Source organism: Arachis hypogaea, chromosome 5, assembly GCF_003086295.3.
Source record: "Arachis hypogaea cultivar Tifrunner chromosome 5, arahy.Tifrunner.gnm2.J5K5, whole genome shotgun sequence".
Lineage (NCBI taxonomy): Eukaryota > Viridiplantae > Streptophyta > Magnoliopsida > Fabales > Fabaceae > Arachis > Arachis hypogaea.
In genome coordinates, this window is record NC_092040.1 from 99,345,792 (window position 1) to 99,373,544 (window position 27,753).

Sequence of the window (27,753 nt, forward strand, 5' to 3'; positions counted from 1 at the left end):
AGGACTCACCGGGTCTAATGCTGGATTTGTCTGAACTTTGTTTGTGTTTGACTGATTTATCATATTGATTTGATTCACCAATGTAACTAATGCCTGTATAGCTACTGAAGAGAATGACAAATTTGTTCGAAGTTCCATCGCTTCTTGATCGCAAACCCTAATTTGAGATTCGACTCAATGAATCTTGTTGATGCAGATTCAAAGAGCTTTCTCCCTCGATCTCGCTGATCGGAAATGTTTGTCTATGCTGAATCGGTGCACGACAACACAAATCTCATCAGTCTCTATCGATTGAGTTCGAAAGAAGAGGACAAGAATTTAGATGAGAAGAACGAAGAAGAAGAAGACGGAGAAGAAAGAATCGAAAAATCTTAAAGGAAAAACGAATTTACAAGAAGAAGAGAATCAAGAGTGTGTTCTATGAGCTTCTTTCGAAGTTCCTCGACTATTCACTGTGATTTTCCTTCCACGTTTACCGTACAATATTCAAATTAGTGAGTTTAAAAAAAATGGAAGAATAGAACCTCACAAAACTTGATGCAAAGGAGGATATGTACAACTACTATAACTTCATCACTCCCGCATCTCACATTCTGATTGTAAAAAAGTTCCAACAATATTACATTTCCAGCTATATATACTAGCTCCTAAACCAAGTTACATAACTAATTATCTAGTTGGTATTCCACCTTAGCACTTTTTAACTGACTAATTTAATTACTATTATATATGACTAATTAATTTAGGTAACAGAGTCTAATATTGTTGTCACTTTTAAAGATTATTCAGTAGATATTTGAAAAATTTTACTATGAACTTATAGTTTTTTTTTAAACAATACTAAGTTTTTTAAAAAATTTTGCATTGGACTTACAGACCACCATGAGATAAAAAAAAATAAAGACACCGAAGAATGATTATGATAAATTTGTCCTTGATAGAAGAACAAATCGTATCTAACATTACAATTTTTTCGCACATCTGTATAACTCTAACTATTTAAGCTTTCAAAAAGACTTACTTTGTAATTTATTTTTTGATAACGTATTCGCTATTTTATTTTTTTTACAGACTTGCTCAAAATTATTTATGTTTTGTTCTTTAAAAAATTTGGCAACAATACTCGGTTTAAATAGAAGCTACTTTCAATAAATACAAACTACAATAATAATATTTGATAAAATTTCTTCTAATTTTAAAATGATTATAATAGAGATGAATATAGTTTAAGAGTCATTTTTAAATTAAAAAATCATTAAATATTAAGTTATATTAGACTTGTTATTTTTAAAATATATCTAATTTTTTAATTTATCAAAAACTTCTAGAATAAGCATTAGCAAGCCCGCCCTAAGATAATAATGTCTTAAACAGTCAAGCAACGATTAGATATCATATAGGAGTCTTATAAAAAAAAAATATCATTCTTGTAAAACTTTTTCTTTTTTTTTTTTTTAATTGAGAATTGGGTCAAATTTCCAGTAATATGGCAAGATATCTATAGTTTAATTAAGGTTTAATTATTATGTCTCTTATAATTTTATTAAATTTTTAATTTAATTTTTATATTTTTTAATTGATTTTTATACTATTTTTAATTTTATAATTAAATTCTTTTCATATAAAAAATGTTAAAATTAATAGAATATATTTTTAAAAATATATGTGGTAAAAAATTTAGTTAAATTTTTAATTATTAATATCTTCTATTTGCGAAGAAATTTTTAATTAACTCTAATATTTTTTATATATACTAAGAAAGACCTAATTATAAAATTAAAAATAGTGTAAAGACCATTAAAAAATTATATATAACGGCTTAATTAAAAATTTAGTAAAAATATATTGGCCCACAGACTGATTCTTTAATTAATTGAGATAGATTAAAAAAATACAAAAACATGAAATGATTATTGAGATGGAGAGTTACCTTCATGATGAAAACATGGAGACAAGGAGAGTACAAAAAGGGAAGTTTCTTGCAATAAAGCAAACAAGCAAGCAAGTAACATACAACATCGAATATCGATGAAGCTAAGTTGTTAGATAGCATTACAACTCTTCAACAAAAAGGAAGCTAAAGTAAGAACACTGAAATGAAAAATTAAGGAATTGAAAGTTGAAGCTCCACTTTGGCACGGTAATTATTTTAATTTATTACTAATCAATCTTCAGTAAATGTGTTATTGAATATTGATTTGATGAAGGTGTGTCTGTATTTTTCTTTTTCTTTTTTTTATTTTCATTTTGTTTTTGGATGATTATGAGCTGGGGCTTGTTCTCTTCTTCGCTGGTTTAAGTCTTGATAGTGTTGAGAGTTGAATAAAAAAGGTATAAACTAGTAAAGTCTTATTTATAAGAATATTTTGTGAATAATTTTAATGTACTATTTGTAGTTGGAAAGTATATATTTTAAACAAACATTTTAGTTACTTTTAATGTGAATAAATTTTGTAGACAAATAAATTAAAAGTATATTAGAACAAATTCATTACGAATTGTGTGAGACACTATCTTTAATAATTTTTAAGTCATGTTTAAAATAAGAAACCAAAAATATACAAAGACAACTCGTGTATATGTGTGAAAAATCATCATTGCACTTGAATTTCTTTAGTAAATAAACATTACACTCCAATATATATAAAATTTTATAGTTCCACAATTTTCTTCTGTGTCAAATGAAATTTGAAACACATAAAAATATACAACAATTTCCTACATGTTTTAAATTATAAAAAAAGTTAAAAGAAAAATCTAATAAATATTGAAAAATATTTTGCATTAATATATAGTATCTATAAGAATTTGAGTTTCACCTTAAATCAAGTATATTTCTTTGAAAACCTTTTGAGATAACAATTGAATTGGAATATGTCCACAACTCTCCACAAAATATTGTCATAAAGTTCTACTAGAGTTAATATCTAAACTCATAGGATATGGTCTCATTTCTACTCTTAGTTACGTCGCCTATTTAAAATTCTTTATAATGCAATATTTTGTATCTGTATTTATTGAGTTTTTGTTAACAATGCAAGCAATTAATGGATTTTATTGAGGAATCAATAGGCAGTTAAAAATATAATAATAAAAAAGAAATCTAAAAAAATCTATTTATCTAGTTATCTATTTTTATTATATAAAAATTGATACTAAACTTTTTATACATTAAATATAAGTTACGTTTCTTTTTGTAATGATACCACATCATCAGTTTTAATTATTTGGCAAAAACTTAAAAATTAACTAATAAAATTTTAGTAAAATAATTTTAAAAAATAAAAATTAAAACCATAACTCTCACCATTAATTATTTTATTACATATTATTATTTAATGAAAATATAAAGTATTAATTAAATATAATAAATATCTACATTAAAAGTATCATAATAATAGAGTAAAGCATCGTTTTTGTCCTTAACGTTTGGGGTAAGTTTTAAAGTTGTCCCTAACGTTTGAATCGTCCTATTTAAATTCCTAACGTTTTAAACTTGACTCAATGTTGTCCTGCCGTGAGAAATCTGTTAACGAAATTAACGACGTGACAAAAGTGAGACGATTTTAAAACGTTAGAGACTTAAATAGGACGAACACGTTGGGGACAAAAATGATACATAGAAATAAAATTTAATTTTATTCTTCAATAATATCAATTTTTACGATACATAACTATTCAATTATTTTATTGTAAATAAATTATTTTTTTAATAATTTTACTCTTAAAATTTTTTACTGATCACAAAATCACAAAATGTTTGTAAAATGACTAGTACATAAACTTATATAAAAAAAATTATACATATACAATAAAGTAATGTGATTCACCTGTCACGGTTTATACACACTACTCATTCACACATAAACCGCGACACCCCTATCACGCAGTTTATACTTTTTTTTCTAGAACGTAAATAGCGGTTTACGTATATTTGTAAATCACGAATCTCCTATCATAATTTACATAGTTTATGAAAAAAATACATTTTAATATCTATTTTGCATAATGTGTAATCTGATAATATTAAAAAGCAGTTTATTTATTAATTATTATAGTAAATTGCCCTGATTTATATTTTCTTTCAAACATCCCTTGAATTTCGTTAAAGCAATCCTTTTATCTTTATTAGAGTTATCATATATTCAATTTGAAAAACCAAGTGCATTTATCATCGGAATTCGGAAGTGTATTTTCTATTTTCTAGAGCATTGTGAGTATGTGATTTATTCATCAGAAGCAGGCCCAGGCCCAGACCCAGGCTCAATTCACGATTCCTTTTGGGCCCGGACGCGTGGCAAGCATCAACGAAACGTTTCGGTTTTTTGGCGGGTGTTGCATGCGTGCATTGCATTCATTAACAATCATTCATTGATTTTTGATGTTTGAAGCTTCTCCCTAAATTCGATTGTGACGTAGAGAATTTTGCTCTCCTATCTTCTCGGAACCCCCTCTCACTCCATAAATAATCACACTCATCTTTACGTACAAAAATTTTCCAATGCATGTTTCTTAATTTCTTGATGAGTTTACCGTCCAAAACAAGAATCTTTGATTCAACACGGTTCTCACTGTTTCCACTCTCAAGGTTTGATTACTTCGCTTCAATTTCTTTACTTCTCATTCGCATTATACCACATTCTTTTAAGTCACAATGAGCTTGGTCAAATTTGGAACGTGTTCTTTGGATTCTTAGTTTTCTTGAATTTAAAACACAATGTCTTTGTAATTTCAGCTGAATTTTGCTGTTCTTTTACAATTTATCTGAATACAATGTAGGATAATTTTTCTTTTTCACCGAGAATCTGTTTTCTTTCTTCCAAATAATTTAATGCATGGATTTTGTTAAATGAATAAAACTGGAAGTGTGAAGGGTTTGTGAATGATGATGTTGCGTTGAATTGAATGTAATGTACATAATTTAATCTGGAGTGTCAATAAAGGCAATGATTTTGATTGGTTTTATTTGTCATTAATATGAATTTCAGCAGGTTTCAAGGGTTTTCTTGTGTGACATGATCACACTTATGGGAACTTGTTTTAGAAATATTATCTCCATGGATATCTGAAGTGGTGTGTGCACCCTCAAGTGATGAAGCCCCAATCTGAAAACCACTCTACAGAACCCAGGAATCTGGGCCACTCTTCAAGTGCCAACTTCAATGGAATCAATTTTGGTGAAGTTGAAGGTACGGGGACAGCATTATCCTTTGAGAATTGAGAGTAATGAATGGTGCTTTTTTATGTTTCAAATAAGAAAAATGATTCCTTGGTTTTCTTTTATGTTTCAAATAAGAAAAGTGATTCCTTAACTCGCAACTTATTGCTTGACTCACTCCTTGGTAGTTGCCCATGGCGGGCACCACGCCTATCTATGAGTGGGTTAGGTGCGCGACTCACTCCAAGCATGATCAACTTAACATGCATCTTCAAATAAAAATCCAAAGGGACTATATTTTACAGCAATAACCCATTTTTGTGACATCAAATGGACTCCAGCTCTCAAACATGTATAGGATGGAACCAAACCAAAATTTGTTTGCCTTTGATTATCCCAATTTGTCCCATTTGATGTCTTTTTATGTCCGCAAATCCAGATATGAAAGGCTTTTTGAAATAAAGAACAAAATCATCTGCTTGAAATCCTATCTTGAATATGCCTCTTAGTAATTTTCTGTTGCATTTAATTGATATGCTAATCTCCTTCGGTTTGAATGAATTTCAGCCAAGCACCGAATGCTTTTGGTCCAGTGGCTAAATAGTCTTCTTCCAACGTTGAACTTGCCGGTAAATATCACAGATGATGAGCTAAGAGTATGCTTGAACAATGGTACAATTTTATGTCAAATAATGAACAAGCTACGACCTGGTTCAGTAAGTGAGGTAACAACATTCACCTTGCTATTGTTTCAACTTTTATTGGCAACTTGATTTTTTATGTTGTGTTTGGCTCAATCGTTTTACTTTTTCTATTTGTAGGTCAGTGAATTTGATAATTCTCCGTCAGCAAAGTCAGAGAATGTTAAGAGATTCCTGAAAGCCATAGATGCATTGGGCATGCCCAAGTTTGAAATATCAGACCTAGAGAAGGTATAAGAGAGATGACTTCTTATGGATTTGAATGTGTCCATACATGAAAACTAAAAGCTTAATTGTTTTTTGGTTTTCTGTATTTTCTGTTTTCAAAATTTTCTGAAGGGAAAAGTGAAAACAGTAAATGGATACCAAAACAACTAAGTAGGCCCTAATTTGCAGTAGAGGCAGTCCCAAAACTGTAATCATCAATAGAGCATATCAGACACTTTTACATCTATTTTTTGGTTCATAATTTTAGAGCAATACTATAGTCAGAAACATAAAATGGCAACAATTTTCAATAGAATTCTTTCAAACAGATTCTTGTAGAAACTGACTCTCTAGCACCTTCACAGTCTTATGTATTACACTAGTTTTGTTCTCCCTGGTTACCACCTTCTCTTTTAAATTACAGGGCCATATGAAGTCTGTTGTGGATTGTCTTTTAACACTTAGAGCCAAAAGTTTACAGAATGCTTGGGGAGACAATATTTCTATGACTAATTCCAAAGTCAGATCCATCATGAGTTCACCTTCATCACATGGGGGTGACCAGAGGAAGAATCCATCAGAATCAAAGTTCCAAAGTGTTTTGCGTAGTCCGGTAATGGCTGGTATGCTGACTTTTGATCCTAACTCAGCCTCTCCCTCCTTTGTGTGTGTGAGTGTGCGTGCACATGCGTTAATGCATATGGAGATTGTGAGATATGCATGAGTATGAAGTTTCCTTAACATTCTCACGGTTATATTAACAATAAAATTTATTGATATCCCTGTTTGCATATATTCCGCTATAGTAAAGAAATATGTCAGGAGCATATCAAGGAAGACCAAGTTAGAAGATAAACGTCAAGCAAATTATGACACTGAAAACACAATTCAGGGTAAAAACCATAAGAAATAATTTTTACAAGTGCTCAATGAGGTTTAATCTTTACAAACTAGGATGATTGACATGTAACTCAGGAATTATTTTCTTTAAAAACTCGTACTCACACATAAAACAAGAAAATGAAAGAGAAACTGATAAGAACAAAGTAATAACTAATAAGTTACAGCTTTGCCTGTGTTAAGGACATCTATACTTATGAAAATAAATATCTCATATTTTGTGCTTAACCAGATTAAATAGTGTTTCTCTTCTGCAGAGCCATCGGCTGCATTATTACACCATGTAGGTCATAAATTTCACGAGGTGTTTCAAATGAAACATGGAAGCTATGCTGAACTTCCTGCTGCCAAAATCTCAGAACTGATGAAATCTACCAGTTTAAATGTAAAATCTAAAGAATCTTTTTGCCATCTTCATATTGACCAATTGTTTACATGATTTTGCTGGTTTGATGCATCACTAATTTCTTTCAGCACCTACTTTTGCAGAATGCTCCTACTCAATCACTTTTGAGTGTTGTGAACGCTATTTTGGAAGAAAGTGTTGAAAGAAGAAATAGTGAAATACCCCATGTATGGTATAGCCTTGAAGGCTTTTGCAGTTAAAGTTATACAGCAATGCTCTTGTATATATTGTGTGTTTATCTTACCCTAAAGGCTTGAAACATATTATAACCAAAAGTTGCATGAGAAACCTTTTGAATGAAAATGATTGTTTGTCTGACAATATAATTGCATCTCAGCGCGTGGCTGTCTTGTTGAGAAAAGTTGTCCAGGAGATTGAGCGGCGCATATCGACTCAAGCAGATCATTTAAAAACAGTGAGTCACTTATATTGTATTTTAAGAGCTATATAGTTTTGGTTTTCTCAGTTTGCTTCCTCATATCATGTTTTTACCCTCTGGCTTCAGCAAAACAATCTTTTTAAGGCTCGCGAAGAAAAGTATCAATCAAGAATTAGAGTACTTGAGGTTCTTGCTTCTGGAGCAAGGGAAGACAATGAGGTACTACCTCAAATTGTTAATTAGTTTATCTATAGATTCTTAGGCACTTTGTATATTAGTAAAATCAAGAACTTTTTCTTGTAGGTTGGGGTTCGAAGCCCTATTCGGCAACAGCAACAGACTGCAGTTACGAGTGCAATCGTGCAGCCAAAGGAACAGAGTGAGGTGACTAAAATGGAAGAAAAGAAGGCTTTTGAATCAATACAGTCTGAAAAGGCTAAAGAGGAGACAAAGTCGGAAGATAACCAAGAGGTAATTCGGTTGATGAAAGAGCTGGAAAATAAAAACATGGACATTTCAAAATTGAAGCAAGAGCTCGAAATAATGAAGAAAGGTAGCCAAGATGTTACTAGCTCTGTGAAAGAGATGGAAGATAAAAACATGGAAATTTCGACATTGAAGAAAGAGCTAGAAACAATGAAGAAAGGCAACCAAGACCTTACTAAGGTTGTGGAAGAGATGGAAAATAAAAGGTTGGAATTTTCGGCTTTGAAACAAGAAGTAGGAATAATAAAGAGTGATGACGAGGATGTTGCTAGGTTGACAAAAGATCTGGAAAGCAAAAAAATAGAAATTGCAACGATGAAGCAAGAACTAGAAGCATTGAGAAAAGGAAATCAAGATGTTGCTGGGCTGATGAAAGATTTGGAAAATAAAAGCACAGAAATTTCAACATTGAAGCAAGAAATAGAAACATTGAAAAAAGGTAACCAAGATGTTGCTAGGCTGATGAATGATCTAGAAAATAAAAAAGCAGAAATTTCAACAAAGAAGCAAGAATTAGAAAACACAATGAAAAATGGTAACCAAGATATTGCTAGGCTGATGAAGGATCTGGAAAATAAAAGCCTGGAGATTTCAGCATTGAAGCAAGAAATAGAGACACTGAAAAAAGATAACCAAGATGTTGCTAGGATGATGAAGGATCTGGAAAATAAAAGCATGGAGATTTCAACATTGAAGCAAGAAATAGAAACATTGAAAAAAGATAACCAAGATGTTAGTAGGCTGATGAAGGATCTAGAAAATAAAAACACTGAAATTTCAACAAGGAAGCAAGAACTAGAAGACACATTGAAAAATGGTAACCAAGATATTGCTAAGCTGATGACAGATCTGGAAAATAAAAGAACAGAAATTTCGGCATCGAAGCAAGAAATAGAAACATTGAAAAAAGATAATCAAGATGTTACTAAGCTTGTGAAGGACCTAGAAAATAAAAATTCAGAACTTTCAACAAAGAAACGAGAATTAGAAGAAACGCTGAAAAATGGTAACCAAGATATTGCTAAGCTGAAGAAAGATCTTGAGAATAAAACCATGGAAATTTCAGCATTGAAACAAGAAATAGAAACATTGAAAAAAGATAATCAAGATGTTACTAAACAGGTGAATGATCTAGAAAAGAAAAATGCAGAACTTTCGACAAAGAAGCAAGAATTAGAAGAGGCATTGAAAAATAGTAACCAAGATATTGCTAGGCTGACGAAAGATCTAGAAACAACAAAGAAAACATATGATTTACAGTGCTCACAGTTGGAAGCAGAAATCAAGGGTGCTAAAGGAGAACTGAAAGAGAAGTCACAAGAATATGAGCATCAGTTGGAATCATTAAGTAATAAGATTAGAGAGAATGAGGCCTCTTATGAGTCCGAATATCAAAAGTGGAACCTAAAAGTTATCCAATTTCAGAAAGCTACAACTTTTCAGCTTAGTTCGATCAAGGTAAAATTACAGATGTGTTAATGTCAGTTTTTTTATTTATTTATTTACATCATTTCAAATCTTACTTAGAAAATTTTCAAAAATCCAGGTCTTGAAATTGTCTTGGGAAACTGTTAAGCAGCATGTGCTAAATGAGCAACCATTTTATGCAGAAGAGTTTAAGCGATTAGGTAAGCTTTGTTACTAATCTCATTTTAAAATCCCCTCCATTTTTTTTATCTATATGGGATAAGCACTATCTGATCATTCTGTTGTAACTTGTGTAGGTGTAAATCTTAAACCATTGGTAGATGCAGCTGAGAACTATCAGGTAGTTCTTGCGGAAAATCGGAAGATGTTCAATGACATTCAAGAATTAAAAGGTGACACCATTAGTATTTGTACAATAAAAATTAAATGAATGGACGTGTATTGTGAATTCACACAAAACTTTTCTATGATATAGGAAATATTAGAGTGTATTGCAGAGTTAGACCATTTCTCCCAGGACAAAAGGAGAAACAATCTATTGTGGAACACTATGGTGAAACCGAGTTGGTTGTGGCAAATCCTTCCAAACAAGGGAAAGAAGCCCTTAGAACATTTAAGTTTAACAAGGTCTTTGGTCCAACTGCAACTCAAGGTTTATTTCTAATCTTTTATATTGCCCTTTAGTTACCACCTAGCTTCTGATTGATGAGTATTTTGGCATCATAACAATACCTCTATCCAGTTTCTTCCTATTTGTTTATGTTAACACCAATGATGCTGCACTAATTTATACTATTCAACTCCGAGTGATGCAGTTGATGTATACAATGACATTCAAGCCTTTATAAGATCAGTACTCGACGGGTACAACGTATGCATATTTGCTTATGGCCAAACTGGTTCTGGGAAAACTTACACAATGGTATGGCCTTATGCACATAGTGATTTTCATCTTATTGCACCATGCTAGTCAAATAAATTCATCATGATATAAGATTTCATTTTGTCTTTGTTCTTATGCTTTTTCGTCAGAGTGGTCCAAATGGTGCAACAGCTGAGAGTGTTGGTGTTAACTATCGAGCTTTGAATGACCTTTTCAGCATAGCAACTACCAGACAGAGCACCATTTCCTATGAAATTGGGGTTCAAGTGATTGAAATATACAATGAACAAGTGCGAGATCTGTTGACGTCTGAATCTACTCCAAAAAAATATCCTTTTCTATTAATATGTGGAATTTTATTCTTTGCATGAACTTGTAGTTGATAATTTTTATTTGTTTTTTTTCTTCCTTAAATGGTTTCCTTCATTTGCACACGGTTGGGATATTGACTCACTCCCAACCAAATGGCTTAGCAGTACCTGATGCTAGCATGCAACTTGTAAAATCAACCGCGGATGTCATAAAGCTGATGGACATTGGCCTGAAAAATAGAGCCAAAAGTGCAACTTCTATGAATGAAAGAAGTAGCCGTTCTCACAGGTTTTTTATTTCTCCTTTCCTAGGCATCAAACATTGAGAACTTTCTAGTATGGTGAAACTCAATGAACTTATGTGGACAGTGTGGTATCGATTAATGTTCGTGGAGTAGACATGAAGTCTGGTTCTACTCTTCAAGGCAACCTTCATTTGGTTGATTTGGCTGGAAGTGAGAGGGTAGATCGGTCTGAAGTGACTGGTGATCGACTTAAGGAAGCACAGCATATCAACAAATCACTATCTGCTCTTGGAGATGTCATCTTTGCTCTTGCTCAAAAGAATGCTCATGTGCCATACAGAAATAGCAAGCTTACTCAACTTCTGCAATCTTCCCTTGGTAAAATCATCGTTCTTCATTTCTTAATTTCTACAGGCCTTGCTTTGCAAGTAGCAGCTGAAAGTAGAAAAAAATTCCTCAAGTTACTTCATGGCTTTACATTTTATAATCTCTTGTGGTTACAATTGATGACTTCGATTTTACTGCACAGGTGGTCATGCAAAGACACTCATGTTGGTACAAATCAATTCAGATGTAAAGTCATATTCGGAATCTCTAAGTACCTTGAAGTTTGCTGAGAGAGTTTCTGGTATTGAGTTAGGAGCTGCAAAAAGTACCAAAGATGGGAAAGATGTCAGAGAATTAATGGAGCAGGTGCTTAACTTGATTATTAGTTTATTACATATACATACCTTCCATCATCTTATGAATGCATCACAAGCCTTTCAATTAATTTAGTATTGATTTTCGTCTACTTTCATTGTATACTTTGGAAGCAGAAGCTCACAAAACTATTCAAGCCATTATAAACAACATCTCCAATTATAAACCACTGAAATCAAGCAATAAAAATTATGGTGAATCATATTAACCTCCCTAACCCTAAGTTCAGTGGGATCCGTTGTGATGCTTCTTTGTCTGTCCATGTTACACTTAATAAATATGTGTATAAAAGATGACTAGTTTGACTTTGATGTGAAGCAACCAAGCCTGGGTTAGCATCATTTTGCCTTGTATGATGTTTAATCCATCCATGGCTATATATAAATGTTGTCACATAAAAATGTCATCACATGAAAACATATATACATTCTCCAATGAATGACACTGTTTGAAATGATTACATTGGTTTATGAACTTATCAAGAGAGTCATCTAGACCATTTGAAACTCTTTTTTTTCCTTTGTGCACCTTTGGGCGCTCTAGAAAGAATAACAGTGACTAATTTTTTTTCATCTTGTGCAGGTGGCTTCTCTAAGGGACACTATTTTGTCAAAAGATGAGGAGATTGAGAGGCTGCAATTACTTAAAGATCTGAAATCTGACAAGCCTACCCCAGAATAGGTAAGGATCTTTTGAAACCCAAAGAGTTCAGCAGGTGGTAGAATTATTCAGAGAAATCAAACCATAAAAGCTGAAGTAATAACCATCTTAAATGAGTTTATTATTTTCTGATGCAGATTTTGATTAAGTAGCATTTGTGACAATGATATTCTTCTTGTACAAAAAACTTATGGATCCTCTGAAACTTCCACTCTCATTGAAGGCATAAAATCATTAGATACTATGCAGAGAAGTAAGTATTGCTTGGGTGCTACATATTATTAATAAGAAAATAGTTTAAGTTTAATATACTGATAGTATAATACGTTTTACACAATTGGCCAATTACATTCATTCTCTTAAATGACAATTCATGTGGTTGATGTGAAAAGTGGTTATTTTTGCTGTCGTGGTATTATATAATTGGATGTATGTGTACAACTGCTTTATACTGACAGACATTAAAATTAAATCATAAGAAAAATTTTCTATTACTTCAACTTAGAAACTCTGTTGATAAATGTGTCAACTTTGTTCACAAATTTTCATTTCAGGTATTTAAAAAAAGTAGCTTTTGTAAAGACCAACCTGTAGCTCCAAAGCAGTAGCATAAAGTAGGGGTTATGTTAAAATCAGAATCTCAGCTGAGAGGATCCATTTTCACAAGAGTTGCAGTTTCATACCATTTTACACCTGTGTAAAATACACGTATCCATTCATGTAAATAGGATTTTTTTTTCTTTTTTTGTCAATTACTCTCAACACTTATTTTTAGCATTGTGACCTTTTTGTGAATATTGTAATAATTTTAGACATTGTAAGTTGTAACATCTATCAATTATGAATCTTTCGGAGGCAATTGATCAAATATATTATTATTAATCTATTAGAATAATAAACCAGTTTATCATAATAACATAGAGCATGCCAAAAGAAATGAATAATTTGAGAATAAAACAAATAATGCCTAATGCTAATTCCTTTCAAAATCATTTGTTCCTTGCAAGTATTCCCTTCTTGAAAGAGAAAAAAGAAATAAAAACAAATAAAATACACTCTTCCATGCCATTTGACAAATTGACCTTTCACTATCATCACGGGAATTAAGTCAAATTAGGCAATATCCTTTACACCTAGTTGCTACTTTCTAGTTTGCATCTCCCTTTTCAATAACATGATAATGATAATATCGTGTCCTTATGAAAGAAAATGTAGATTAGATTATTCAAATCCAAATTTTCCTGCTTTCGGTGAAAGTCGTTTTCATGCAAAATTTCATTCCCCATTCCGTAGGCGCAAACAATGTTCCTTGTTACAACTTGGCAAACGGTGTAAGCCAGCACAAGTAGCTGTAGCTCCACCCCAAAAAACATCAAAAGCAGAAACCACCACGTAACTTCTCAATTCAGCTTAGATGGTCCCTATTCATTTGTACTAATATTTAAAAAAAATTATGTTTTTTTAATTTTTTACTCTCTATTTGAATTTTATTTAAAAATTTATTGTTAACTAATAAATTATTGTAAACAAAAAAAAAATTTAAAATTTTCTATACTTATTTAATCAGATAAGTGAGTAAATTATTTAACTATCTAAAATTAGTTATAAATTATATTTTATATTTCATTTATTATTAAAATAAATTAAATAATAAATATTTAAATATTTTAAAAGATATTTAATAAAAATAAAAAATATTTTCATTTACTCTTTGTATTTATTTTTAGAAATTATACTCAGTAAAAAACATTTTATGAAGGTTTCTCAAAAACTTATTAAATATAATCTTGAAGCATGGAAATATTTTGATATGATGATGAGTCACATCAACAACCAAACAAACACATAAGACCACTATACAAGCCGCCACCGTCTCAACCTCCTCCTTAACATCAAAACAAAGCAAGTAACAAACACATGTTTCTACCAATTGATGTTGATATCTTAGGTGATATAAAATTATTCATGGATACACAAAATCAGGGAAAGTATAAGAAAATGTATTTTGTTTTACTTCTCCTTTTCTAGGATTTCTTTTTAAATAAATAATTTAAATATTTTATTTATAGATATAAATAATTTATAACATATTTACCAATTTCTAACTTTTTACATATTTGGTTTATAATATAAATCAATTAAGATTATTTATATCTTTTTTACATTGCAAATAAGATATAATTTTATTTGGCTTTATTTCCTTTGCAAATGAAAAATGTAGAATTTGAAAAAAAGAGATACGGTGTATTTACAAATATAAAAATATAATTTTTAAAAAATGAAAATTGATATATTTTGTTACTATTTAGATCGACTTTAATTCATTTATATCTCATTTATATTTTAAATTTTAAATTAATAAATTTATTTGTTTATATTGAATTCTTAGAATAGAACTTTCAAATAATAGAAAAGATGAGGAGTTTTAAATATCAGAGAAGATTGACGGTTTCAAAGTTATTAATTTAAAATTTAAAATACAAATGAGATATAAATTAATTAATGTCGGTCTAAATAATAACAAAATATATCAATTTTTATTTTTTAAATAAGTCCAAATTAAATTATTAATATTTTTATTATTTTCAAAAATTATATTTTATATTTACAAATACACATATTTTATAATGAAATTGCAAAAAAATAAAAAATAAAAAATAGTTAATTTCTTATGAAACTGTTATGATTGATGTAGCTTTTTTGTCCTCTGCTGCTGCTAGATCTGCGAGATGTGTTATTGAGCTAATGAAATTCAGAAGGGATTATACAATATTTGCATATTATTAATATTAGCAACGACTGCATCAGTTTGAGGATTTTATTTTTAGTGGCTTTAACATGCATATGTTTGTATTATGCCTCTACTTTGTAATTTTATTTCTATTGTAATTAATTTATATTCATCTTTCACTATACTTACTGCTTAATGCGTTATTGTTGTGTTACTAATAAAACTACATATTTTGGGTTTTAATTATTTTATTTTATTTTACCAATAAAATCATTTTGAGACAAATTGTTCATCCACAACACACCTGGTCTGCATAATGAACCAAACATATTATTAAGGTGAAACAATTATATAGTACTAAATGAACGAAATATTATCTATTATATAAAATCAAATTGAAAACAGCTTTCTGCAGAATGAACTGAAGACGTCATTATAGTGAAACAATTGTATAATACTAAATGAACAGAATATTATCCATTATATAAAATCAAATTCAAAATAACTGTGTCTACAATTTAGAGATTATCAATTCAATTCAATTTAATTCAGAACACCTGCGTACATTCAATTCAATTCAATTTAATAATTATATTTCATTCAATTCTATTAAAAAAATAATCCAAACCTCGTCGGTTTGATTCGTCTCAAAAGAATAATCCAAATCGCTCTCATTCAACTAATTTGAAATTAAATAATTTATTATTTTGATAGAATATTGAAATCTGAAAAACAAAGAAGATAAATCCATAAATCGAAGAAAAAAACGAAAAAGAATAGGAAGAAGAAGGACGAGTAGCAGAAAAGAACAATAAACATAAGAGAAGAAAAAAATGATGAGCAACAAATATTAGAGATCCAAATCGGTAACATTAAAAAAGAAATTTACATAATTTTGTTATATTAATAGAAAGGAGAGAGGGGTGTGCATGTATTTTACCTAATTTGAGAAGTGTTTGGATAATTTAGTTAGATTTTTTTATACGAATGTAAAAAATTATTGATTTTAAAAAGTCCTAAACATACTTGTAGGCAAGGTAGAAAAAATTGAAATTTTACGTGAAATCGAAAAAATAAATTAAAAATATAAAACATAAAATCGTAATAAGATTTAAATCATAAAATCGTTAGACTTAGTACAAATTTTGTAAAATTGATACTCATTTAAAATCGTAATATCGAAGATTTTAAGAGTTAAAACGAAATTCTAATAACGACTATGCTTGTAGGTAGAAATGTACAAAATCTAGTCCAGAGTGGACTCGGTCACGTAGAGTAAAACCCAGCCTGATTGAGTCGAGATTGGGTCCAACCCGAAAAGGAATTTTCTTACTGGGTCTAATCAGGCAACCGGGATCGGGTTGATGTTTGGATTGCCATGTTCGATCCGATTAAACCAAAATAAAATATTTTTGGATTCCTCTCAACCCTTGTGCTACTCTTTGACTATTAACCAAATACAGAAATATTGATTCTCCAAAAAGATAAACAAATTTAGTTAAGATCACGAGATCTAGCTGAGTTAACCAAAAATAAACAAACACACTCCGTAAAAGTATAAATGATTAATAAATCTCATAATTTAATATTTAAATATATATTTAAAAAAGTATAAATACAATCCTACATGACACTAGAATGACATAACCACATACGATAAACATTTTTCTTGCTGCAATTTTTCAGTGGTGCTTGCCACATCCTACATACATATCCACATCTATTCCCTTCCTCTCTCCTTTTCACACCATCCACACAGTCTTTAACGCCCTTTCCATTCATCAAACACCAACCCTCTAAAGTCTCATACTTAGTATCTATCCAATGAATCTAAGAGACATTTATTAAACAAAACTTTATACAATCATGGTAAAGATGCATTAAAAATCAGCTGTTAAAATTAATTATTAATATATAAAATATATAAATAATATTATATATCAAAATTTTTTTATAAATTAAATCTAATTGAATTAAATAATAAAATTTAAAATAATATTAATCATAAAATTATGTTAAATCAACTTAATTAAATTTAATAAAAAATTTAAATATATAATATTATTTAAAATATATATTAAAAATATAAAAATACACATTAAAAATAAATTAAATAATATTTATTTATATATAAATATTTTAATATATAAATAATATTTTTTATTTTAAAATTAAAATACTACTAAAGTAGCCAACCAAATCTGACCATATAACATGCCGGCTATGAACTTTGAAGCTTCCTAATATTCTAATAAACCAATTACTTATTCCTTTTTATTACTTTTCTTTATCATTAAACAAATATATTCTTCATTCAAAACCAAGCCCGTCAATCATGGAAAAACACTATGAATAATAGCAAGTATAAACAAATATTTTCTTTGAAGATTTGAGCAAATGAGCACACCTTCAAAAAGGGCACCCACAAAAAGAAATTATATTTTACACAAGATTTTCAGAGATTAATCCTCAAATTTCCTCCAAATTACAATTACAGAAGGAGGATCTGAGTCTTCAAAACACATGACAGTTACAGACTCTCATTGAAACTCCAATAAGAGTTCCAAAATATCTAAAAAGACTCCATTAATAAACCTAACAAGAGAGAAAGAGAAAAAGAAGGTTTTGAGACACACCCTTTTTTCCCCTTTCTCCCTTGCTTCTTGTCCTCTCTTTTATTCTTCAAGAAAGGAGAAACAACAAAATTACAAAATTCTCTCTCAACATCTCAATTATACATGACACCTTAAAACTCATGAAACAGAAACAGACCATTTATATATATACATATGATACATTAACAACATTCAATTAATTAAGATTAGATGTAGATTCTCCCTGCCTTCTCTTCTGTGCTTCCCTTGTAAAAGGGGTTCTCTTTTTCCCTTTTTTTTTTCTTCTATGTTTGAAAATTGAAATTATGCAACAGCAGAAATGCTGCAGTTGCTCCTATCCCTGCTGAGGCAATCAAAACCTTCAATTCTCACTGCAGCTGGTGAGTGACCAAACTTCCTCCTAACACAGCCTCTTGCTGATGAAGAAGCAGATGGGGATTGAGGTGCCAAGGAAAATGGACTATAATTGTTACCAAATTGCTCATCTTGGATCACAGGGTTTGAGGCTCTGCTTGGTGGAGATCCACAGAAATAAGGTGGTGGTGATGATGCCACCTGGCACCCAGATCTTTCAGGATAGCAGCTTCCCTGAAAAAATTTGAAGCAACCCTAATTATTAAAAACCTCCAAACCATAATTATATAAATCTATCAAGTGATTGATCTGTGATGCATATTTGATGAATCAAATGAATTAAAAATTATCTTTTTATATATATAAAAAAAAACATTTTTTCCCATTTGAAGGCGGAGATTAACCTTAGGGAAAATGATATCCAGAAGTTCTGCCCCAGCTTCTGAATCTTCGATCTCTGATTGGTAGCTGAAACACATAGAAAGTCAGAATTTTTACAAGAATTGATTGAATAAAACAATAAATCAACAACAAAATTAGGTTAAAAAGAGGGAATTTGGGGATTTTACTTGATAAAAGGTGTTGGCCTGAAGGGTCTGATATGATTATCAAAGGAAGAGTGGTTCAAAAGACCCAATCTACGAGGCTTAGGGCAAACCACTGATTCCATCCTCATCTCCTCGCAGCTTCCAAAGGCGTTCTTTTGCAAATACCCACACTGGTTCATCTTTCTGTGAAAATTCTGAGATCTTGACAAAGAACACCTGCAGTTCAAAATGGAAATTAATTTTTTCTTCTCTTTTTTCCTTTTTGTTTTTCCCTTACATGTTAGACAAAACCATAACCAAATCCCACGCAAAAAACTTTTTTGGGGGAAAAGAAAAAAAAAACCCAGTTGCTCATAATTTGAAGAAACCTCAAAAAGATGTAAGATTTGAGAGTTTAAAAGCCAAATATGAAAGACACCCTTGTTCTAAAATCTTGTTCAGAACATGAAGAACCCCAAAAAGGCTCAAGCTTTGGAATTTTTACACACACCCAGATAAAATAAAAATTAAAAAGGAAAACAACCTCAGTTCAAAATCTATTCAAACAAAATAAGATAAAGTTCTGCTGGTAAAAAAAAGGATATGGATGGTACCTGAGCTACCTCAGAGAAACCTCTGAGGCTCTGAGGAAAGAGGAGGAAGGGAAGAAGAAAATGGAAGACACAAAATTTGGGAGCTACAAAGAAAAAGAACAAAGAGACACAGAGAAAGGAGAAAATAGAGATTGGGAAGGGGTATTCATAGAGAGAGTGTGCTATGACCAAAATAATATTAAAAAAATCAGTTGCAATGCTAGGATACAACGAGGTACATAGATTTTACCGTAGGACCTCACTTGTCCATTGTTGGATTGATGATTTGGACATTGGATTCTCTATGTGACGTTAAGAATCATAACAGTCATTATTGAATTGAACATGTGAAAAAAGTATATAATAGAATTCAGAAAGATAATTTATAAAAAAAAAATACTAAATAATTATCAAATTTTATTGATTTTGTCGTTACTTTTAATTTTTAACTTAATTTTTTTAATTTAATAATTTAATAATTTATTTTATTTTATACTTTTAAATATTAATAGTTTAATAATAACTAAAAATAATAAATTGTGTTAGTCTTTTCATATTTTTTTATCAAATAAAGGAAATTGCTTTAAATTTGGGACCAATTTCAAAATATTAGGGTATAAAAAAAAAGTAACAGCATAAATAAATTATTAATGCAATTTTCATTAGCACTATTATTTAATTTAATACATTTTAAATGCGGTAGTCACTAAATAAAATTTTGTCTAGTATTAATATGTTATTGATTTATTAGTTTCTAATTACATATATAATATAAATTTATCACTTAATGTAGTAGTGTATGTTCTTTTGTTTAATAATACCTGAAAATTTTAAAAAATATTGTAATATATCTATTATTTCTATATTTCAATATAATAGTTACTAAGCATTAGTAAATATTTTTAGGACACGAAAAAAATAGTATATATTTTTAAGTACAATAAAAAATGAATACTTATATTATACCAATTCTAATATTAAATAATCCTTATTTAAAAAAGTGATATAATAGAAAAATTAATATATCTATATATAATTATACATTATTTTTATTATACCAATATATATAATAACAGTAATAAAATATATTTAATTAAGAGTAATAGCTCAAATAGCATAGTCTCCACATATTTAATTAAGAGGTAACGAATTCGAGTCTCCTATCTTTAATAAAAAAAATAATAATAAAATATACTTAAAATTCAAAATTCTTCAAACTTCTGCCTTATTATTATCATTTTGGGGGTAGAGATGAATATTTACATTTTATGAAAGTTTTAAATGCTTCATCAATAATGACAAATTATAATTACAATAATAATAAAATTTAGAGAATAAATAGTATCATTTCTATTACTTTAAAAATTTTATAAAATTAAAAGAACACATTATTTTAAAAAGTATTTAACTATTGAATAATAATTGAGAATCTTAATTTATCCTTTTAATTATCTTTTTAATAATTAAAAGATTAAAAATTTAAATATATATTACTTTTTTAAAAAAAGAATTTATTTATTTTGTATTCTAAAGATATATATTAAAATTATAAATTAACAAAAATTATCAGAAATATAAAAAATTTGAATTTTTAATATATTTATTTTTTATTTATTATAAAAAATTAAATTATCCACTAATATTTCTAAAGACAAATATTAGCTAAATTTAAAAAAAATCAAAAAATTCAAAAATTCAAAACCTTTTTTATTTAAAAGTTAAAAATATAATTGAGAATACAAATTAAGACTCCTAATTATTTTCTTTTGATTGTCTATTAAAAAATATTTTTATCTTTTTATTATTTTCACTCTTTAACGTAGCATACACCTCATAAAAATAATTAATTTTATAATATTTATAAGTTAATATTTACTTTTTATTTAATTTATTTTTATAATAAATTTAAATTTTTAAAAATTATTTATTCTTTTTTAAATTAAATATTAATCTTAGTTTTTTAACAAATTAAACATTATTTTTTAAACACCATAAAAAATAAGAATGATATTATATTTTTTTAAAATATGTTTATTTTATAATATTTATAGGGCACGAGAATAACGAAAATTCCAAATGTGGTAGGGTGAGGGGTGGACTTTAATTGGGTGAGAGAGAGAGAGAGAGAGAGAGAGAGAGAGAGAGAGAGAGAGAGAGAGAGAGAGAGAGAGAAATCCGATCTGATCCAAGAGAGATCCAACATCCAAAGGGAAAGGGACAAGGTGAGGTGTTATGTTGTGTTGTGATGTGTTTTCTCTTTTTTGTCCCTCCTTCATTCATGCACCTCTCTCCACCGTCATCTATGTTGTACGGTACGGTTCATGATCTTCTTTCCATTTTCGTAGAGTACTGTTAGGGACTAATGATGTCAATATAGTAGTATACAATATGCATAGTGGGTTTGGAGTCCGTCAAGAATCGAACCATTAATATTTTGGATCTAGAATTCTATTATTATATTATAATATCATTTATTCTAAAAACTTTAGCTGATAAAAAAAGGTAATACTAATGGTTATATCTCTAATACTTCCTAAATTTTTATTATATACATTGTACAAATATTCCATTGACTTCTTATACTTTTTCAATTAAATATAACAACTTTTTATATTTAGTAAATATTATTATTTTGAATTAGTATTTAATTAATTAATAAATAATTTATATTTATATTTATATTTATAAAAGTTTATATACATAAGATATATAATTTATATATATTTATTAAAATTTATTTTTAAAAATAATTTATTATTTATACTAACTAATTATTAATTAAAATTACTAAAAATCATTGGTTAAAAAATTTTTTAAATTAGATAAGCAAATGCCTTTTTTTATTCTGACTAAGAATTCGTTTGAAAAATTTTAAAAATAATTTTTTGAATTTTTGACTTATAAAAAGTAATAATATTAATGTCAGGTAAAATTTTTAAAATCAAACTACAGTTTTTTAAAAAAATTATTTAAGAGTTTATAGATAAATTAAAAAAATGACTTCTCTGATAATATTATTATTTTTTATCACATTTCTAAAAAATAAATATTTTTAAAACTAAAAATCTAAACATAAAATAATTTATTTATAAACTATTTTTAATATAATTATTTATTATTTAAATTATTTTTTTAAAAATAGTTTAATTAAACTATTTTACCAAATTAGATCTAAACCTTCCATGTACGGTACAATTTTTCCCTCAAGTTGATTTATTTTTAGGATAAAATATAAATTTTGCTGTCTAATATTTGTGAAGAATTTTAAAATTATTTTTATTTAATATAGTTTAATTTATTTTTTAATATTTAAAATAAATTTTAGTTTTATTTATACGATGAAATTTTTACGGTTAATAAATGATTAAAGTAAACAACGCAATCATTTTCCTGTAATTTCAACAACGAATAAAAGAGAGCGGAAAGTACACAAATTAAATCCATAGGACTAGATCTCAGAAATTATTTTTAATATGGAAATGGAGATGGTGTTTTGGTTGAATATTGATATTTGAAGTGTATTACAGTATTGTGGAACTCATTCAACACGCCCCCACGTGTTGGTCAATATGCTGCCACGTGTTGCACCACGCCTCCACGTGTTGGCCAGGATGCTGCCACGTGTCCAACACGCCCCTACGTGTTGGCCAGGATGCTGCCACGTGTCCAACACGCCCCCACGTGTTGCACCACGCCCCCACATGTTGACCTTTTTACCTACAAAATCCATCTGTAATTACACCAAATAATCTCATTTCCCAAAAAAACACCAAAATTTCTTCCATATAAAAAAAAATCAGCCACTAGATCTACGACCTTTAGCTGTAGAGAAGGTAACAAGAGAAAAGTTTACAAAAGATTTTTGTGCTGATAATATTCACCATGAAAGTTTTAAATGAACATTTTATCCACCAAAGCTTTACTCTATTTGACACTTCTAATTAATTGTCAATTTTGACCTTACAGTTGTTAGTTGTTCGTTGTTTGTGTATGGCAAGTGAGTGGTGAGTGTTTGTTTTGAGATATTAGAAGACATTGAAAAATTGAAAAATTGAAAATATTTATTTAGTTTAAAAATTAATATTAAAATTTTATTTTTTATTTTTAAAATTTTAGTATTTTAGTATTTTTAAAATATAAAGATATAAAGACTAAAATTTTTTAAATTAGAGATTTAAATTTTAATAATATTTTATACTTAAAATACTTTTATTTTAATTAATTTATTTTCATTTTATTTTTTGAAAATTAAATTAAAATTTTATTTTTATTTCAGTTTTTGTCTTCTACTTTATTCTAAATATAATATTAAGACTTATTTCAATTTTTATTTCTTCAATTTTTATTTCTCTTTTAAATATTAGAGTGTCTAAAAATAATATAATATACATATAAGATAATTTCAGGCGACAAAATATTCATTAAAAGTAAAAACTCTCCTATAATCGTTAAAAATAAAATTCGTCTCACAAATCTAACTAACTTGCCTCTTTTTCTTTCTTGTGTTCGGCAACAAAAAAAACTTTTTATTTTTAATATTGAAATAGTAATAGTATTTTTTTAAAATATAAATTATTGGAATGTTATTCTTAAATATGGAGTCGATTAATTAGAAAAGTAAAAAATAGACTGTTTAATTATTAGAAGTATAGAAATTAAACCGTTCGATGTCTAGAGATACACAAATTAAATTGTCTAATTTATAAAAAGTATACAAATTAGACGGTTTGATTTATCTTAAAAAGTTAAAAAAATTGAAATACAAAAATTAAATCCTCTAATTTGTATACTTTTTACAATTTTAAAAAACACTAAAAATTATAATATTATTTTTATTTCCACAACAAAAAATAACCGCAAAAAAGGTGTTTCAGATCAAGTGAAGGCTCCCGGAACCCATGGAAAAAGAATAAGAAGTGGGTCGGTTAAATTTTTTTTGCTAATAAACCTTATTTCACATAGTATATCTTTTTTTTTGGGATCTACTGACTAAAAAAAAGCATTAATTTATACGGCATTCTGCCTCTTCTCAATCTCAAAAATTTCGGACTCAACTCCTACTAATTGTAATTGAAGAGAATAAATTAATAAGCATATGAGGAGTGTGTGAATGTGTATTGTATCTAAAATTAAGGGTTGTCCAATTTATTTGACAAAAAAAAACTTTTAATTTTAATTTTTTATAAATATTTTTGTCTACTTGTCTTGTAGAAACAACCGTTAATGACGTGACTAGTTTAAAATTGATTATTCGTTAAAAAGTATTGTCAAACGGAGCAAAATTTGACTTTTTTGTATATTAAAAAAATTTTGGTGTAATATTAATTGTTAAATTTTATGATGTTTTTTAAAATTGTGAGAATAGAACTTTTTTTTGTATTGATAATATTTCTCTTTGTATATATTATATATTTTATTAAAATATACAATACAAAGGAACATATTCTCAATACACTTTAATTTTATGTTGAAGACAAATTGGAAGGATGAAATTTCTTTAGATCAAAATGTGACTAATTTTATGGAAACCGCAAAGGTTTGGAACAAGGAAGTTTTTGGTGATATTCATCGGAAAAAGAATAGAATTTTGGCCAGACTGAATGGTATCTCCTTGAAACTTGGTTTCGAAGTGAATCTTTTTTTGGAGGATCTCCAAACTGAGTTATGGAAAGAACTGGAAGCAATTTTTATTCAAGAGGAGATACTTTGGAAACAATATTCAAGATGTAAGTGGATAAACTATGGGGATCGTAATACCTCCTACTTTCACAATTTGGCAACTACTAGAAGACGGAGAAACAGAGTGACAGTGCTTAAGAACCAACATGGTGAGTGGGTAGATGACACGTTTCAGCTTCAGCAATTGGGCATGAACCACTTTCTTTAACTTTATGCTGATGATCAGCCATATGAGAAGTTAGTAGCTTTCGGTCTGTTTCCTACTTTGACGTCCGACGAGGTTGGGCACCTGGATCGTATGGTTGCAGTGGAAGAAGTCTCTGCGGCTATCTTTTCTATGGGAGCTTGGAAAGTTCCGGGACCAGACGATCTTCCCCCTATGTTTTACCAGAGCAACTGGAGCCTTGTAAAGACCTCAGTTGAAGATTGGGTGAAAAAGGTGTTTGTGGATCATGCAGAAATAAAGAAGGTTAATAATACCTATATTTCTCTGATTCCGAAAAGGGAGGTTCCTGAGAATTATAGCCACTTTCGACCTATTGGATTGTGTAACGTCTCTTATAAGATAGTTACTAAAATTATATCCAACAGGTTGAAAGAAGTCATGTCCAAACTCATAAGCCCTGCTCAGTGCAGTTTTTGTCCCCGGGAGGCAAAGTGTTGATAATATTTTGGTGGCACAGGAGGTTATACACTCTATGAGATATAAGAAAGGGACTTCTGGTTATATGGCAATCAAGATAGATCTTGAAAAAGCTTATGACAGGTTGAATTGGAGATTTATCCAGGATACTCTCCAGGAGGCAGGTTTGCCGCGGAATTTGACCGATTTGATAGTGAGTTGCTATTCGTCTACAAACATGAATCTATTGTGGAATGGGACTCCTTCGGATCCTTTCGTTCCTTCTAGGGGTATCTGACAAGGTGACCCCATATCACCCTACTTATTTGTGTTGTGTATCGAACGACTATCACAAATTATCACAATGGCAGTTAAGCATAATATCTGGGAGCCAATCACTCTGAATAAGGGAGGTCCGAAGCTGTCACATTTATGTTTTGCTGATGATATCGTTCTATTTGGGAAAGTATCAATGGAGCAGGTGGAGTTAACTCGCGGTATTCTTGAGCTGTTTTGTTGGTGTTCTAGTCAAAAAGTTAGTTATGATAAGTCTTGCATCTACTTCTCTGAGAATGTGAATTTCAGTCGTAAGAGGGCACTGAGTGAAGCATTAGGTATGCGATTAACTTTAAATTTGGGCAAATACTTGGGTGTTCCTCTCCTCCATGGCCGTACTAAAACTGAGGACTTTCAGTTTATTATTGATAGGATGATGAGTCGGTTGAGTACGTGGAAGGCTCGTAATCTCTCTCTGGCAGGCAGAGTTACTTTGACCCAATCGGCTCTAACTTCAATTCCAACCTATATTATGCAAACCATGAGAATTCCCTTGAGGGTTTGTGATAAGATTGACAGTATATGCAGGAGCTTCATTTGGGGAGGTAATAACTCTGGTAAGAAAATCCACTTACTTAGCTGAAAAAAGCTATGCTCTCCGAAAAAATCTGGAGGCCTGGAATTTAGATCCGCCAAAGTGATGAACGATGCAAATCTGATGAAACTGGCGTGGAAGTTAATTCATAATAGGGATTCTCTCTGGGTATAGGTCCTCTGCAGTAAATATAGGTGTGGTGATAATACCATCCCTTTGATGAAGCCTCTTCAACGTATGTCTAACGCGTGAAAAGGTATCTCTCACATTTGAAAACAATTTGAGAGGAACCTTATCTGGAGGATTGGTTCAGGTCAGACCGTGGATTTTTGGAAGCATCATTGAATCCCAGGTGTTCATTGCTTGGTGGACTTTACCCAAACAGAGGTAACATCGAACATGAGAGATGAAAAAGTATGTGACTATGTGGTGAATAATAATTGGAATTATGTTCGTATCGGTTACAATTTGGGGGATGATTGGCTCTCCATCTTTGCCTCTATTAAGCCACCAGAAGTGGAGTTAGGTGAGGATTCGATTGCTTGGATGCTAACACCGAATGGGGTGTTCTCTATAAAATCAGCTTGTTCTGCCCTTGCCTCCCCTGCTAGTTCTGAGAATGCGAGCCTTTTTACTCGAATATGGAAGTTGGAAGCCCCTCAAAGGCTTCGCAGTTTCTGCTGGTTGGTAGCCAATAATGCACTTCTTACGAATGAGGAGCGTGTTCGGAGAAATATAGCTCAGTCTGCTTTGTGCGGTGTTTGTGGCAGCAACTCAAAATCTTTGCTCCATGTCTTGCAGGACTGTCCAGTCGCATATAGAACATGGAAGAGCATTGATGACAGGTTGGATGTGGAGAATTTCTTCACCAAACCTCTTATCCCTTGGTTGATGGAGAACTTATCTTTCCAATCTCCTTTCAAAGGGGTTCCGTGGCCCCTCCTCTTTACTAGTACCTTAAATTTTCTGTGGTTTCGAAAGAACACTTTTGTCTTTGACAATAATAGAGTCCCAGATGAAACCAAGATTCATGAAATAGCCTGGTATATGGCACATGACTATCACATGGCGCATTCTGAGTCTATGGAATCTAGGAGAAGAGTGGGGACTTTTGCAGAGAAGCTCATTAAGTGGCAGCCACCTCCTCCTCCTTTTATCAAGCTGAATTTGGATGGCTCAGTTAGTAAGGATGACAGAGCAGCTTGGGGTGGTATCCTTAGAGACAGCAATTGTCAGTTCTTAGCTTGCTATAATGCGAATTTGGGTGCATGCACTGTGACTGCAGCTGAGCTTTG

At 30.0% G+C, this 27,753-nt stretch overlaps 4 protein-coding genes and 1 long non-coding RNA gene across 7 annotated transcripts; 3 read left to right on the forward strand and 2 right to left on the reverse strand.

Moving 5' to 3' along the window:
• The first annotated feature begins 1,991 nt into the window (after positions 1-1,991).
• LOC112802217 (kinesin-like protein KIN-14C) lies at positions 1,992-13,348 on the forward strand. 3 transcript variants are annotated; one of them, XM_072236347.1, is made up of 21 exons: positions 1,992-2,140; positions 4,989-5,189; positions 5,726-5,883; positions 5,980-6,090; positions 6,491-6,689; positions 7,224-7,351; positions 7,456-7,539; positions 7,710-7,787; positions 7,878-7,970; positions 8,055-9,695; positions 9,784-9,865; positions 9,962-10,057; positions 10,141-10,317; positions 10,481-10,587; positions 10,698-10,876; positions 10,984-11,148; positions 11,229-11,482; positions 11,634-11,797; positions 12,389-12,487; positions 12,604-12,719; positions 13,021-13,348. In XM_072236347.1, exons 2-19 carry the CDS (start codon positions 5,093-5,095, stop codon positions 12,485-12,487), a joined length of 3,912 nt encoding a protein of 1,303 aa, XP_072092448.1. In that variant the 5' UTR covers positions 1,992-2,140; positions 4,989-5,092; the 3' UTR covers positions 12,604-12,719; positions 13,021-13,348. The 3 variants fall into 3 exon arrangements, with proteins under 3 accessions (XP_072092448.1, XP_072092449.1, XP_072092450.1); XM_072236348.1 differs by having other exon boundaries at positions 2,004-2,140; positions 4,992-5,189; XM_072236349.1 differs by lacking the exon at positions 1,992-2,140 and adding an exon at positions 4,508-4,588.
• Positions 11,098-12,389, reverse strand: LOC112802218 (uncharacterized). Its single transcript, XR_003202243.3, has 3 exons — positions 11,836-12,389; positions 11,707-11,747; positions 11,098-11,539 (listed from the first exon to the last, which is right to left on the reverse strand). It is a non-coding gene; the product is annotated as an uncharacterized lncRNA (long non-coding RNA).
• A 4,237-nt stretch (positions 13,349-17,585) lies between the features above and the next one.
• LOC112802216 (uncharacterized) lies at positions 17,586-19,505 on the reverse strand. The gene is made up of 4 exons (XM_025845321.3): positions 19,308-19,505; positions 18,736-18,930; positions 18,571-18,634; positions 17,586-18,400 (listed from the first exon to the last, which is right to left on the reverse strand). Exons 2-4 carry the CDS (start codon positions 18,891-18,893, stop codon positions 18,116-18,118), a joined length of 507 nt encoding a protein of 168 aa, XP_025701106.1. The 5' UTR covers positions 18,894-18,930; positions 19,308-19,505; the 3' UTR covers positions 17,586-18,115.
• A 5,302-nt stretch (positions 19,506-24,807) lies between these two features.
• Positions 24,808-25,875, forward strand: LOC112803848 (uncharacterized). The gene is made up of 3 exons (XM_025847306.1): positions 24,808-25,122; positions 25,192-25,434; positions 25,732-25,875. The coding sequence occupies exons 1-3, from the start codon at positions 24,808-24,810 to the stop codon at positions 25,873-25,875; spliced, it is 702 nt and encodes a 233-aa protein (XP_025703091.1).
• Positions 25,876-25,951: 76 nt separating this feature from the next.
• LOC140173252 (uncharacterized) lies at positions 25,952-26,506 on the forward strand. The gene has a single exon (XM_072196053.1). The coding sequence runs from the start codon at positions 25,952-25,954 to the stop codon at positions 26,504-26,506; it is 555 nt and encodes a 184-aa protein (XP_072052154.1).
• The last annotated feature ends 1,247 nt before the right edge of the window (positions 26,507-27,753 follow it).